This window comes from Saccharomyces cerevisiae, chromosome X (genome assembly GCF_000146045.2).
Source record: "Saccharomyces cerevisiae S288C chromosome X, complete sequence".
Lineage (NCBI taxonomy): Eukaryota > Fungi > Ascomycota > Saccharomycetes > Saccharomycetales > Saccharomycetaceae > Saccharomyces > Saccharomyces cerevisiae.
In genome coordinates, this window is record NC_001142.9 from 21,398 (window position 1) to 36,747 (window position 15,350).

General features: G+C 38.9%; 6 protein-coding genes across 6 annotated transcripts, besides 1 other annotated feature; 4 read left to right on the top strand and 2 right to left on the bottom strand.

Moving 5' to 3' along the window:
• Positions 1–575: 575 nt before the first annotated feature.
• On the top strand, positions 576–1,166 carry YJL218W (acetyltransferase; the record flags this gene model as incomplete). Its single annotated transcript, NM_001181651.1, has 1 exon — positions 576–1,166. The coding sequence occupies one exon, from the start codon at positions 576–578 to the stop codon at positions 1,164–1,166; it is 591 nt and encodes a 196-aa protein (NP_012317.1).
• A 569-nt stretch (positions 1,167–1,735) lies between these two features.
• On the top strand, positions 1,736–2,332 carry REE1 (Ree1p; the record flags this gene model as incomplete). Its single annotated transcript, NM_001181650.1, has 1 exon — positions 1,736–2,332. One exon carries the CDS (start codon positions 1,736–1,738, stop codon positions 2,330–2,332), a length of 597 nt encoding a protein of 198 aa, NP_012318.1.
• Positions 2,265–2,761: an origin of replication (ARS1004; Autonomously Replicating Sequence).
• Positions 2,762–2,943: 182 nt separating this feature from the next.
• On the bottom strand, positions 2,944–4,689 carry IMA5 (oligo-1,6-glucosidase IMA5; the record flags this gene model as incomplete). The annotated part of the gene is made up of 1 exon (NM_001181649.1): positions 2,944–4,689. One exon carries the CDS (start codon positions 4,687–4,689, stop codon positions 2,944–2,946), a length of 1,746 nt encoding a protein of 581 aa, NP_012319.1.
• Positions 4,690–5,489: 800 nt separating this feature from the next.
• HXT8 (hexose transporter HXT8) lies at positions 5,490–7,199 on the top strand (the record flags this gene model as incomplete). The annotated part of the gene is made up of 1 exon (NM_001181647.1): positions 5,490–7,199. The coding sequence occupies one exon, from the start codon at positions 5,490–5,492 to the stop codon at positions 7,197–7,199; it is 1,710 nt and encodes a 569-aa protein (NP_012321.1).
• Positions 7,200–10,765: 3,566 nt separating this feature from the next.
• On the top strand, positions 10,766–11,761 carry YJL213W (uncharacterized protein; the record flags this gene model as incomplete). The annotated part of the gene is made up of 1 exon (NM_001181646.1): positions 10,766–11,761. The coding sequence occupies one exon, from the start codon at positions 10,766–10,768 to the stop codon at positions 11,759–11,761; it is 996 nt and encodes a 331-aa protein (NP_012322.1).
• Positions 11,762–12,452: 691 nt separating this feature from the next.
• On the bottom strand, positions 12,453–14,852 carry OPT1 (oligopeptide transporter OPT1; the record flags this gene model as incomplete). The annotated part of the gene is made up of 1 exon (NM_001181645.1): positions 12,453–14,852. The coding sequence occupies one exon, from the start codon at positions 14,850–14,852 to the stop codon at positions 12,453–12,455; it is 2,400 nt and encodes a 799-aa protein (NP_012323.1).
• Between the last annotated feature and the right edge of the window lie 498 nt (positions 14,853–15,350).

Sequence of the window (15,350 nt, forward strand, 5' to 3'; positions counted from 1 at the left end):
TTAAAATGTATAAATTTTGTAACGTTCCGAAGGGTGGAGTGAAATTCCATTCAAGAAACCAAGCATTGAGACAGAACAGTACAGAGTTCAGTTGTTGCGGACCGAGAATTGTAACAAGTAGCCCCAGAAACATTCATATGACGTCTGTTTCAAATTAAGCTTAGTAAAAGTACACATTTACCATAAAAAAATAGTACCAAGTCGGTGGCCTGATATCCTTATTTTCCTTCTGCCAATTGGGCAAGTTGGTACTAATATTTTAGGTGACACTGCCACTTTATTGTTATGGATTGAAATTTCTTAAATGTTCTCACAATCGGCCATAACGCTATTTCTCCGACGTAACCTCCTGTCATAGTGTGCCGTGCCTGAATAACTTAAAAAATTAAAGTTTTCAATGTGCCCAAAAAAATTCACAAATAGTACGCGCTCGTTAAACACCCTGTGACGCTGGGCCAGGCACTATTTAGCATTACTTCGAAAAGACGCAAGTATAAAGAGTGAGATCTCACGTACTACAACAAGAACATAGAGAAGCATTCTAATAAGCATATAAACAAGGCTTCTAGAGAAAAATGGGCGTATTAGAAAATATAGTACCTGGTGAGCTTTATGATGCGAACTATGATCCAGATCTTTTGAAAATTAGAAAAGAGACTAAAATAAAATTGCACGAATACAACACCCTTAGCCCCGCTGATGAGAATAAAAAGAGCCAGGTAATAAGAGAATTACTTGGTAGTTGCACTGATAACTTTATAATTGAACCGCCGTTTTACTGTGATTACGGAAGTAACATCTATATCGGAGACAACTTTTACGCCAATCACAATCTTGTTATATTGGATGGGGCCAAGGTAGTCATCGGTGACAACGTATTTATCGCCCCTAATGTTGGTATTTATACGGCAGGTCATCCAATTGACGTGGAAAGACGGCTTCAAGGATTAGAATATGCCATGCCTGTGACCATTGGAGACAATGTATGGATTGGAGGTGGAGTGTCAATAATTCCTGGAGTAAATATAGGTAAAAACTCCGTGATTGCCGCCGGTAGTGTTGTGATTCGTGACATACCAGAAAATGTAGTGGCAGCAGGTAATCCTTGTAAGGTGATAAGAAAGATCACTGAAAAAGATAGTACAACTACAAACTATCGAAAATGATGGATCCACTTTCTGGAGGAATTATCGAAAGCAAGTGTTGTCTTCTATGATTATGTACCGTATTTTCTTATAAGAATAAATAAAAAGCTAGTTCAGTTTTAGTCGACTAAATACGCAGAGAGATTATTAATTATTGGTATATGTTCTGGTTTAAGTTGCTCATTCTCAACTCGACTGTGTATAGTAGCTTCTTTCTGGTATAATCTATCTTCGAGGAGAAAATTATAGTTTACAACTTATGTAAAACTGCTCAAGTTCCAACCGTATAGAAAACGCGTGGCTGGTAGCTTTATGTTCGGATTTGAGAAATTTTCGGGGAAATAAGTACCGTTCTAATTTTTCAGCGCAAATTAACATGCGGAGAAACTTTAAACTGAAAATATGGCCACCTGCATGCGTCCATATGAAAGGGTCATCAAATAGCCTCGAACAAAACAAGTAACATTTTCGATGGAGTTAGAAAGGGATGATCCTATACGCACAGATTTCCTAGGTATTTAACCTGACCTAATATTAACAAAAGTCCAAGTGACGGCTTCTCCATCAAACAAGATAAATTACCAAACACAATGGTCGAATCTAAGAATACTGAATTATCGCAAGGAACATGGCTCAATAAGCCAAAATCTGTTTTTCAAGAGGCAGGAAAAGTCACTCTGGAAACAGATGAAAAAACTGACTTTTGGCGTGAAACATTTTACGGATTTACCCGTGATAGCGGTCATTTTTTGGGAGTAGAGACAGGTAGTGCTTTTACTGCACAAGTCCGTGTTCAGGGAAGCTACGAGAGTCTTTATGATCAGGCTGGTATCATGGTTCGTATAGATGATGGACATTGGCTCAAAGCTGGCATAGAAATTTCTGATGGCCACGCAATGCTAAGCAGTGTTTTGACAAATGGAAAATCAGATTGGTCAACTGCTGTTTATGGCGGAAATGCTCGCGATTTCTGGCTTCGTGTTACTGTTGAAAAGGGCGTTTTGAGGATTCAGGTGTCCTCTGATAAAAAAACATGGCCGTTAGTACGTTTGGCTCCATTTCCAACTTCTGACCATTACCTTGTTGGACCAATGGCTTGCACACCTGAGCGTGGCGGATTGAAAGTTACTTTCTCGGAATGGAGTCTCACAGCTCCTTTAGGAAAAGCTTTACATGATTTGAGTTAGTTCACCTATATATCAATATATAAAGAGGGGTTTGCTTTTGTTAAGAACAAGGCCTGCACCTCACTAAGATCTGTTGATTTGGCACTATGCTTTTTAAAATTTTGTTTATACTCAATTTCGTCAAGATTTTTTTTACTAGTACAATCCATACAGTTAACAAAATACTGGGCAATAAGGCGTGCATACTACGAAATTTTTAGTTTTGTTATAATAAACGACTTTTAGCTAGTGTTTTAAGATAAAGTGACGAAAGTTAGGGTGAGAATAGTCGAATGTATTTACTAATTATTGAATTCGTGGTAATTAGTACTTATGATGATGGGGTTTAAAGGGCTAAATTTAGACAATAGAAACAGTAATAATGATGTTTTCTATTTTTCTGCTGTACGTTGCTTTTTATTTTATATTTCTTCGGAAAAAGGTTCAGTGAATTTTCTGTCTTCTATATACATATATAAATTGCAATTGAAAATAGCGTACAGCGTAAGTTAAGTATCCAATGCTCACATATGAAAAGCAAAAGTAAAAAGAAATATACAAGTTTATTATTCATAAATATCGGCATAACTATTTGTTTCGAAAGATCAGTACGTTTATGTTAAATGTGCTCGTTACTTCAACAAGTAAAGTCTTCCTTCCCATGGCTGCAAGGTGCGGGAATCACCATTTGAGTTTGCATAGTTGCCAAAAAACATGGTGTAGGAGGCCTCATTATCAGGAACTGAAAAGTCCGTATTATCGCTACTGAAATTGAAAACAGCAAACATTTTTTTGTTATCTGTGTCCTTTGTAAACATGAATAGCTTGTCATTATCAAGATCAATGAACTGAAAGTTATGTCCATAAACAAGGATATCTTTGTGCTCCTTTCTAACTTGTAAGGCCTTTTTCCAGAAAAAGAAGACTGAGTTTTTATCTTTTAACTCAGCTTCTGCGTTGATTCCGTCTCTAAATGATTCATTCATGTCAATCCATGGTTTGGCATCCTTCGAGAAACCTGCAGAAGGCTCATCAGCACTCCATGGGAATGGTGTTCTCCCATGATCTCTAGAGATCAAAGCTAATGCTTCAAAAAACTTTTTCATCTTTTCAGAATCTTCACCATAATCACGTTTAATGGCGGCATATGTACCAGTACCTTCAACGCATTTGATTTGCTCAATTTTTCTGTTTTTGAAGTTGGGCATACCCAATTCTTGTCCTTGGTAGATAAAAACAGTACCAGTCAATGAAATGATGAGAGTAGCCAACATCTTGGACGAAATCTCACGCCATTTAGGAGAATCTGAGCCAAAACGCGAAACGCTACGAGGTTGATCATGATTCTCCAAATAGATGGTCGACCAGCAATCTGTGTTTTCGATAAACAGAAAGCTTTCAGCAAGAGCCAGCTTAAAGTCTTTTAAAGTAAAGGGAATAAGTTCGTACTTGCATTTTGGGTTTTCACCTACTGAGGTGTGCTTGAAGTTGAACATCATATTTAGTTCTCCTTCTTTGGCACTGGTATAAACTCTGAAGTCGTCTTCATTCCCGATACCAACTTCTCCAACAGTCATGATTTCTTTACCCTCTGGAACTTGCGAGAGCATGTAGTTATGCATTTCTTTATGATACTCATGGATACGTGGCCCATTTATGAAAAATTCAGTTCCTTTTTGGTAAGGAACTGTAGGATCAGTGATAGGAGCATCGGGTAGGCCCTCAACCTTAGAATACATGCTGCCTACGTCAATACGAAAGCCATCAACGTTGTGACGTAGCCAATAGCCCACTGAGGAGTCATAAATGGCTTTACGGCACTCTTCATTTTCCCAATTGAAATCAGGTTGGCCAAGAGCAAACACATGCAGAAAGAACTCACCAGTTTTTTCGTCATATCTCCAAGCAGATCCACCAAAGAAAGATCTCCAATTGTTGGGAGGAATTGGATTACCTTTCTCATCGTAACCCTTTGGAGGTCTCCAGAAAAACCAGTCACGCTTTGGATTAGCCTTAGAAGATCTACTCTCCTTGAACCATTCATGCTCTTCAGAACAGTGGTTGATAACCAGGTCAACAATAACCTTGATACCTCTCTTATGAGCTTCTTCTATCATTTGGAAACAATCCTCATTGGTACCGTAACGTGGCCAAACCTTCTCATAGTTGGCAATATCGTAACCCATATCTTCTTGAGGAGAGTCATAAAATGGGCACACCCATATCGCATCGACACCTAATTCTTTGACATAGTCAAGTTTGGAGGTAATCCCAGCTAAATCACCCCATCCGTCATTGTTGGAGTCCTTGAAACTAGCAGGATAAATTTGGTAGACGGTGGCTTCTTTCCACCATTTAGGATTATGGATGATCGTCATGTTTTTCTTTTCAATATTGAGCACTTTCTATATAGTCATCAAGAAACAGTAGTTTTTCGCACCAAGATATGTGAACAAGTGTCCTAATTTATAATTCGTCAGACGTTTATGAACTTACTCCTCAAAACCGTATCAATTACCGTAGCGGTAATGGAAGATACAATTCTTAAGTGTGAATTACTTTTTCCGGTGAATTAGCTTCTAGGATTGTGACTATTTCAATGGACAATGTTGCAAATAGTTTCAAATATTCCCGTGTTTCTCCGAGGATTCTCCACGGAGGAAAAATAATGCAAAGTTTATTTCCCCGTTTTCTTTTCTCCGTCTAGGCATTTACGCTTTCACGCAACTTTATTATATCACCTCCGCGGGGATTCAACAACGAGGTATGTGGAGAAGGAGAGAAATTCCAGAGAAAGCAGCCTAGAGCATCCTGCTGCAGCAACTTATAAACGTATCTCACAGAAAAGGCCGGAGAAAGTTCTTGAAATGTGTAATTTAGCCTACCTGCCAAGCGGCTGGAATTATCCCGAGAATAATTCCGCGACCGGGCCTGTTCCTGAACTCTAAGAAGTTTTGGAATTTCCGAACGCTTCTTCGCATGAAAGACATGAACTCTTAAGTAAAATAATATGAACTGGCATGGTCGTAATCTTTTGGACGACGGAATATCATCGCTAACCATTGTAAGGGATGAAGCTTGACTAGATATATTTAAACGACCATTTTTGTTTCATTCTTATTTTAGATTGCATTTTTTATAAGTCACTTTTAGTTAGCTCAGAACGCCAGCAAAAACCATGACTGATCGTAAAACCAACTTGCCAGAAGAACCGATTTTCGAAGAGGCAGAAGATGATGGCTGCCCTTCGATAGAAAATTCTTCACATCTGTCAGTACCTACAGTGGAGGAAAACAAGGACTTTTCCGAGTATAATGGGGAAGAGGCAGAGGAAGTTGTTGTTCCAGAAAAGCCTGCTTCAGCCTATGCTACTGTTTCTATCATGTGTTTATGTATGGCTTTCGGTGGATTTATGTCCGGTTGGGACACAGGTACGATTTCTGGTTTCGTCAATCAGACTGATTTTTTAAGAAGATTTGGTAATTATAGCCATTCCAAGAACACTTACTACTTATCTAATGTGAGAACTGGGTTGATTGTGTCCATCTTCAATGTGGGAAGCGCCATTGGCTGTCTTTTCTTGTCTAAATTGGGTGATATTTACGGCCGCTGCATGGGTTTGATTATAGTTATTGTCGTTTATATGGTTGGTATTGTCATTCAAATTGCCTCTATAGATAAGTGGTATCAGTATTTTATTGGAAGAATTATCGCTGGTATAGGTGCTGGTTCCATTAGTGTTCTTGCCCCGATGCTTATTTCGGAAACTGCGCCAAAGCATATCAGAGGTACGTTGCTAGCTTGTTGGCAATTGATGGTGACTTTCGCAATTTTCTTGGGTTATTGTACCAATTATGGTACCAAGACTTACTCGAATTCTGTCCAGTGGCGTGTTCCGCTTGGTCTATGTTTTGCATGGGCTATTATTATGATTGGTGGTATGACGTTTGTTCCGGAATCTCCTCGGTTTTTGGTGCAAGTCGGTAAGATTGAGCAAGCTAAAGCTTCTTTTGCCAAGTCGAACAAGCTTAGTGTTGACGATCCTGCTGTGGTTGCAGAGATTGATCTTCTTGTTGCTGGTGTGGAGGCAGAAGAAGCAATGGGAACTGCTTCATGGAAGGAATTATTTTCGAGAAAGACTAAAGTTTTTCAACGTTTAACGATGACAGTCATGATTAACTCTCTGCAGCAACTAACCGGTGACAACTATTTCTTCTACTACGGTACTACTATCTTCAAATCTGTCGGTATGAATGACTCTTTTGAGACTTCAATTGTCTTGGGTATTGTGAATTTTGCTTCTTGCTTCTTTTCACTTTATTCTGTTGATAAGTTGGGCCGTCGTAGATGTCTTTTACTTGGAGCAGCCACCATGACGGCGTGCATGGTTATTTACGCCTCCGTTGGCGTCACAAGACTATATCCGAACGGTAAAAGTGAACCATCATCTAAAGGTGCTGGTAATTGTACGATTGTTTTCACGTGTTTTTACATTTTCTGCTTTTCCTGCACCTGGGGACCTGTATGTTATGTGATTATTTCTGAAACATTTCCATTAAGGGTGAGATCCAAGTGTATGTCCGTTGCAACAGCGGCCAACTTATTGTGGGGGTTCCTAATCGGGTTTTTCACTCCTTTTATTACTTCGGCAATTAATTTCTACTACGGTTACGTTTTCATGGGTTGCTTAGCGTTTTCATATTTTTACGTCTTTTTCTTTGTTCCAGAAACAAAAGGTCTAACTTTAGAAGAAGTTGATGAGATGTGGATGGACGGTGTATTACCTTGGAAATCTGAATCCTGGGTACCAGCTTCTAGAAGGGATGGTGATTATGATAACGAAAAATTACAGCATGACGAGAAACCCTTCTACAAAAGAATGTTTTAGACCGGTGAAAACACACGCAAGCAAACTTCAAAGTACATTGATAAATAATGTCCAATGCCCTCTGTAATATAGGGGCTTTTTAATTCCTAAGACTGATTCGATATATTAAACACCAGGGCTACTGAAGACTGACAGTCACGTTGAGTCCTATTATATCATTTTACTCACAGAAGATTTGGTAATATGATACTTAGATGGGCTTAACAACAAAGTGTTTTCTTGATGTTACTGCCCATGAAAAAAAGCAAATCAAATTAGTAGGCGGATTGTTAACTTTGTTTATTTTGAAACCCGTCAGGACTACCAAAATATAACAAAGTATTGATTATCGTCAACGCTTTATAGATCACTTTTTTTTTTTTTTGAGGAACCGATTAATTAATACATCGTAGCCTCTGCTTATTGCATAACACAACAAAAAAATACAATAATACGCAACTTTTGTTTATAGAAAAATAAAAATGGAACATATGATATTCTCTGTTCGTCATATGATAACTTAAGCACTTTCGTGTGTACATAGGTATTCTAGTGCATTGGAATGAGATCAATTATGATTTCCTAACCCAGAATTTATATTACTAATGATTTCAGAATTAATAAAAGCTGAAATAAAAGGAGTAGCAATGTAATAGGAAATAAACGAGGGCACATAGAAAGGAAGAAGAAAAATTACATTATGTGGAATTATTGATTCCCTTGGCAATTTCCCATAGTCTCATGAAAATTCCTGGCCTATTCTGTATTCATAATTCCATACTCTTTTTTAACAATGAAACTCCGGTAATTACCACAATATTTACTTATATCTCAATACGAACGCATGTTCTCTTCGAGGAAGACCAGCATTAGCGCTAAGCGCTAAGCGATGAGTTGACTTAATTTTTAAAAGGACGATGTTGGCGCGTTAGTGCATAAGAAAGTCAGCAAATCCCTTTAAGCTGAAAACCTTGATATATTTCTCGGCCTTTAATAATGGCGCAACTGATTTTAATTATCTTTGAATGGCTTATCTGTAACGAACATGTGTTACTAAACTAGTAGTAAGTTAGAAATACTGTTTATCCAGAATATGTAAGTTGGTGCTTCTAAAGTAATATAAGACCGCTTTAATTTGTTGTAACCTCTGAAATACAGGTAACCGCTGGGTCATCTCCTATCTAACTTTTGGTAAAAATGACATCGAAAAGAACAATTTTCGAAATATTCAATTTGTTCGGGTGTCGGTTTAATGCTCAAGGCCCCAATATTTCATAATAGGATTCTAAGAATTGCAGAAAATTCAGCTATGTTTCACCCATTTTGTTATTGGTGAAAACCGCCAAATCGATATCGATATAGTCACATTTTAGAGCGTGCCGATAGTCTCTAAACTTACACGAACGTCATTATTTGTAAGTAGACAACTGGGAATTTTAAAAAAGGTTGAGAAGATTCGTTTTATAAAATATGACGTCGTAAAAGAAGAAAGTGACAATACTGTTGCTGCGGGTTAAAAAAATAATTCTCCTACAAGCTTGAGACCTTTATTACAATTCCTACCTAAATTGGCTCTTCAGGGGGGTTTTCTAGGCAGGTATCTCTAGAATTTACTCAAGAAGTTTATTTTCTAGTGCCAAAAAGTCTACTGCTGATATTCGCTTCTACTGATTAAGAGCTGCTTTAAACCATCTTGTTGCAACATTGAGTTTGGACTTAAAGCCTCAAGTTGTTAGTGATGTTGCTTTTCAGGATGACGTGTAGTTGATCATCTTACAGAAAAGGAAGCAATGGTACGTATAAGATATTATTTTAAATGAGAAGTAGCTGGTCTTCAAATCACAGACATTGTGATGGCAAAGCAGTGATAAATAAAGTTTTCACACCCAAAGCAACATCTTTCCAAACCGTTTGTGTGCCGTGGTGAACAGATAGAAGAGGGCACTGTTATTCAAATTTTGAGGGTCGGGAGAATTAACTCGTTAATTATTCCTGGTGTCGAATTTGCGTCATTCCTAAACTTGGATATTCTTATATGGCAAAAAAAGAATTTTTTATGCCACCAACACGACGGCATATTCTGGAGTGATTATAGCCACTGCTAACAAGATAAGGCGGTAACACCCGATTGTGCAGATGTCCTCATTTATCCTGTTTCCGAGCATTTGATTAACCGTCTCTGTGAGACCAGTTAAAGACCTCTCTCAAGAAAAATATGTAAATTTTTTTCAGCCACTTTATCGGCACTGGAACGAAACGATATGGTATTCCCAGTATCAGCCACGGCCCCGTGTAAGCCGTAAAGTAAACAAAAATTTTTACCACTAATTTCGTTGCGTATCAATTTATACTATTCTTTGTGAAAACCTACACAGACTACCAACAGAAATTTTTTTGGTCAAACGAGTCCAGTCTGGTTATTCGCTGGTTCATGTAAAATGTTAGCACCATCTACAGATTCCGAACATTAAAATCGTATTATGCATAATATAGACATTAATGAGCAATCTGTTCATTACCCCCTTATCGTATGGCAACAGCTATTCCTGATGTAATAGTGATGTTATATTGCTTTCGCCATTATTAATTTTGAGGAAGCTTTCCAAACAGATTACATAGCTAACTAATTGCAATTTTGCGACGCCATAAGGATACGCGATTTCCTCCTTTTCTTTTTCGCGTTGTTCTGTGCGCTCTTTTTTTCAGCCAAAAAGGGTTCCTGAACAAAAAGACCCTGTTTTTTTTCTGCCTGTTAACTCTGATCTTAAAAAGTTACCAATTTTCTAACATTTCTCAATAAAGACCCTTCGATAAACAAGATTCTTGAGAAATAAAAATTTTTGTGACGTTTACTTTTGAAAGTCCTTGAAGAATTCATTACTAATAGAGAAAAAATGGTGATAATTTTTTTACTTCACCTCCTTTCTACTATCCCTCTTATTCGGATTATCTAGCTTTAACTTCGCCAGTTTTTTCTTGACACACTTCACAGATGATGGTGCCTTCATGTCGGCATGACGCATTATCTCCATACTAAAAAATGATCCGACAATATCTCCTTCCTATTTGATCAGCCTCTTATCGTTCGTAAACGACGTAACTTGACGGAGAACGGAGAACTTGTTGAATAGAGAAGAGTATGTCGGTAATTGATCTCCGATATGAGCGAATATAAAAGCAACATATTTGCTGGTATGTAGCGTAGCTTTTCTTTCCAATTGACGGGACATCGAAACAGTATATTAACCGAGATAAAAATGACGACTTATCAAATCGATGTCAATGAAGGAATGAACAAGTCCCTGGCCGACTTGGTGGCACCATAGCGCCCAGAGCCACTCAAAAATTACTGTATAAGTAACACTAATTTGATAGATGTGGTAAGCGGTGTCAGTCTCCTCGGAGCTTACATCTTCATAGAACAGGGTGTCATTTCCAAGGTCGAATTTGGTTCTGAAAAGCCGGTAACCGTTGATGAAGTTGCCTTTGAAATTATTGACGGCACCGGTAAGTATGTCACTCCAGGTCTGATCGACAGTCATGTCCACATTGCGTCGGTTGCAGGAGAGGCTGATCTGACCAAGTTAATGCTGATGCCAAAGTCAGTTGCATTACTCAGAATAAGATACACTTTGGAAGCCGCTCTGGCAAGAGGTTTCACAACAGTGAGAGACTGTGGGGGTGCAGAAGGCTTTCTGAAAGCAGAGATTCGTCAGGGATCCTTGAATGGTCCCAGATTAATTACGTGTGGACATGCCATTTCCCAAACTGGTGGTCATGGCGATCTGAGATCTGGTGCCCTACCTGCTAGTGCCTTTGACAGCTGTTCATGCCACTTTGGTCAAGTTGGTGTTGTAGCAGATGGTGTTCCCGAATGCTACAAAGCGGCCAGAGAAGAGTTTAGAAGAGGTGCAGACTTTATTAAGATTATGGGTGGTGGAGGTGTGGCCTCTCCAACTGACAAAATATCAAACAAACAATTTTGCGACGACGAAATAAAAGCACTTGTAGATGTCGCAAATAGTTACCACACATACGTAACAGCACACGCCTACACTGCGGAAGCGATACAAAATTGTATCAAGTTAGGTGTTAAGGGTATCGAACACGGAAACTTATTAGATGAACGTACCGCAGAGCTTATGGCAGAATTGGGTTGCTACTTGACTCCAACACTAGTTACCTACAAAGTGATGGGTTCTGATCAATTTAGTGCATTCTTGGGACCTGAAAATAGTAGAAAAAATACAGAGGTGCTTTACAAAGGAATTGATGCAATGAAAATTGCCCAGAAAAAAAAAGTTAAAATTTGTTTTGGTTCAGATTTATTGGGTCCTCTATATGGTTATCAAACGCAAGAGTTTCGTATTAGAGGGAAAGTTCAAACGACACAAGAGATTTTGCTCTCAGCAACTGTTACTCCTGCCGAAATGAACGGATTAGGCGATAAATTGGGACAGATTAAGCCAGGGTTCATTGCTGACCTACTGATGATGAAATCAAATCCGTTGGACGATATAACGATTTTGGATGAACCCGAGAGCAACATACTATTTGTCATGAAAGAGGGAAGGATATATTGATGTAGTTATAGTTGTTTTCACAGTCAGCATTATTTCTGAATGCTAGAAGCCTTTTTTTTTTTGAAGTCATAATAAAATATTTGGCTTGTAAATTTAAGTATTGAAGTCAAAATATCCTACTTATATCACAGTGAAATGTGAGGTGGATATGGCCCTTTAGGGCCCTTAATTTTACAAGTTACAGAATCTTTTTTTTTTTTATAGCATTTGTAAGGTCCGTGTATTCAGAAAAAAATCCAAGCTTAAAAAAGTGTATATAACATTTGGTATCTGAAATACGGATCTATCATAAAATAGAACACCTCAAGGAGGTATAAATTTTAAAAGTTTTTTTATTGTATGCTCGTGCCCGTTTTTTCTTAAAGTCGGAATTTGTTATCGAACACTTGGCATGCGCTAAAGATCGTTAATTTACAAAAATAAGGCGGATGAGATGCCTCCGCTAAATATTGCAGGGGTCGCTTTGAATGTTTCGACCAAAATGTGCTCTAAAATATAGAAATATCATTATTAACAGTATAATTAAACGTTGAGATAAAGTATTTCAAGTTAAGCAATATGAAAGGATGACAGAAAAGAAAATAATTTCTTAATATTACAGAATATGAACTAAAGTTTGCTATTACGTGTGCCAAATTTTGAATTAAAACTTGATATGAACCTCTGCAGGTTTATTATTATGTTTTCATGATTACCACCATTTATCATAACCAAATGTCTCACCTTTCTTTAAGGTATAAAATTTTTTATAATCATTATCATACGTTCTTTTCCAAACGTTGTTTCCCCACCAGCTGAGCTTACCACCTGGGTACTGTACACACAAGAAGATGATGACGACGGAGATTGCCACACCTGCTTCAACACCGGCCCCCATGACGAAATTGTACTTATTGAACCAAGCTCTCCATCTTTTTCTTATCAAGTTTAGGCAGAATGACATTGCAAAAAATAATGAGTAGTTATAAGGTGTGCTTGGTGGAATATTACCTGGGCCTGTGAAAAATACAGGAGTATGAATGTGCTTAGCAAATTTAAATTTAGGGAATTTCCATTGAACAGCATAAACGGCTAGTGGGAATAGCAAACCAATCAAGAAGAACCACATCAGCGGATTATAAATGCGCCCTGATGAGAAAAGATACTTTGGCAAAGACCAGATAATGGAAGCATTGAAAACCGTGCGACCATTAGCACAAGTGAAGCCATTTGGTTGATCGGTGGTACATAAGCCATCGATATTATGCATCATCCATTCCTGGACACCAACGTTAACCATGCCTGATATGATAGTGGCATAGATTTGAACGGCAAAGATCAAACGAGGGGAAACCTTCATGTACATGGCTAATTTCAAATCTCTACTCAAATTCAAGCCTTGTCTCATGACAATAAATCCGTATAGCTTGAATAATAAGTTTGCCATTGGTCTTAAAGGCAGCATATAACCGCAGATCAATTCTGTGATAATATTCAAACCTACGTGTTGGTTAGTCATTGCTTCCAAGATACCTTGCGGGATGAAATTTACAAGGGAAATTAATATTGCAATAACAAATGCCCAAGCTGGGAACTTAGTATCGAAACAGCACACTGCTACAAATCCTAAACCGATCATGACAATCTGCAAAAGTAAATACCACCAATCGGGACAATCCTTATAGTTCTTGGAGTAGATTCTCATGTGAATGTCAGTGCCACCATTTTTACGGTCTTTAAACTTGGCGACAATATCTTTACCGTGGTATAAGATGCAGTGGACAAAAACGGCGATAACAGCGGCAAAATTTAAAGCATACGACAAAAGATAGGAAAATGGAACGAATACCGGTGAGTATTCCTTATATTTCTCAAGATTAATGGAATAATCCTCGTTAAGAATCTTTGTTACGTTGTATTTGTTTTGAGTGTTGTCATAAGTAGAACCTGAAATGACGGGCATGTATTTGGCATACCAGGTATTCGTAAAATAAAGACATGGCAGCACTATGACGAAGAATATCAACACTGATGCATAGGTGTTGGCGGAGACGTAGAATGGTGTGGCGAAAACAGAGCCGGACATGGCTTGGGAAACCTGGGTGTAGTCAAATGTAATTGGCAACGCACCGAGACCACTTTGAGTACCAAAGATTGTGTTAGCGATGAAATTGTGTCTTGTCTTCGACCCCCATAGGATAACGTTGAAATAGGACAGACCGGTAAAGAGGAATCCAGGTACCCAATACCAGATGAACGATCCGATAAGGACGATTAAGAAGAACCTGTAACGGGGCATCGTCCAACCATTTGCGACTGTCTTTTCAACTTTTCTCGAGTGCAACGAATCAAACAAGGACACTGAAATTAAAGTCTGAGGCCAGATAGAGCTTGCAGGGTTGACGACCCATCTTCTGGTAAGACCTGCAGCACCATAACCAATCATTTGAGATGTCCAAACCAACAAGAACTGATATCCGACATTAAGTTTCATGTTGTAAAAGCTTCCCTGGGCGTTCAAAATGTACATAGCGTATGCAGTAGAGGAAGTAAGCGCCACGGCAATTGTGACCACGGCGTGTTCCTTTTTGGTAAATGGGCCCGGGTTTAAATCGAAAAATGGCACTTTAGAACACTTCCAGTCGGGCAAGAGAGCCAGTATCCTACCAATTGGGTAGCAAACAACTTGTGCAACAAGGAAGTTGATCTCTAGCGATGGATATCTCAGGGAAAAAAATTGATTAACACCGGCGAAAACTACCACAAACACCGTGGTCAAGAACCACGTTCTCCAGTGGTTGAGGCGGATGGTGGGGTCATCCTCGATGGACACCGCCGATCTCACTTCAGGATATGGAGAATTGGGCAAGTATGTAGGGTCGCCCTTCCAAACGAGACCTTCCTCCTGTATGGAATGCCTGTCGAATTTTTGGCTTTCCGGATCGCGGTCCTCCTCATCAGTAGTCGCAGTGAGATTATTGACGTCCTCGTCAATATTCTTAACGAAAGCATCTTTCTTTTCCTCTTCCATATTGATCTGGATAGGAATGGTTGTTGGCGTTGGCGAGGGCTCCGACTCCAACGAGTCGCTCTCCCTATAAATGGTACTCATGTGTTCTGTGACGTTATATAATTGTTGCGGTTATTTTCTGCCACACAGTCGAAAACTTTTTACCAAGAATACACAGCTTCCGATGATTGTCCATATATAGTCGAAACAATTCATTGAATAGCCCAAAATTTGAAAAAAAAAGAAAAATGATGGGCACCCCATGATGATAAGAGCTCTCTTTCTTCAACAACGATTGCTAAGGCGTTTACAGACCCATCGACTGCCCTTGCAGTGGGTTTGATGTGATTAACAGGCAGCAGCAACAAGCAACTGCTGAAAACCTTGGTGCCTTGCAGACGGCTATTGTCCTGGATTTTGTGTGACAAAACGTAGATGTGGCGTCTTGTAGTCGGAGGTGTGGCGGGCCGGAAAAATAGTGGAAAAAAAGAAAATTAATGCGATAGCGACGGGCAGGTAGGGAGGTTTGAGGGGTCCGTAGTATGCGTCTATCGTTGCAACAAGGGTGACTAATGCCATGTCTTGGCCTTTGATGCAACG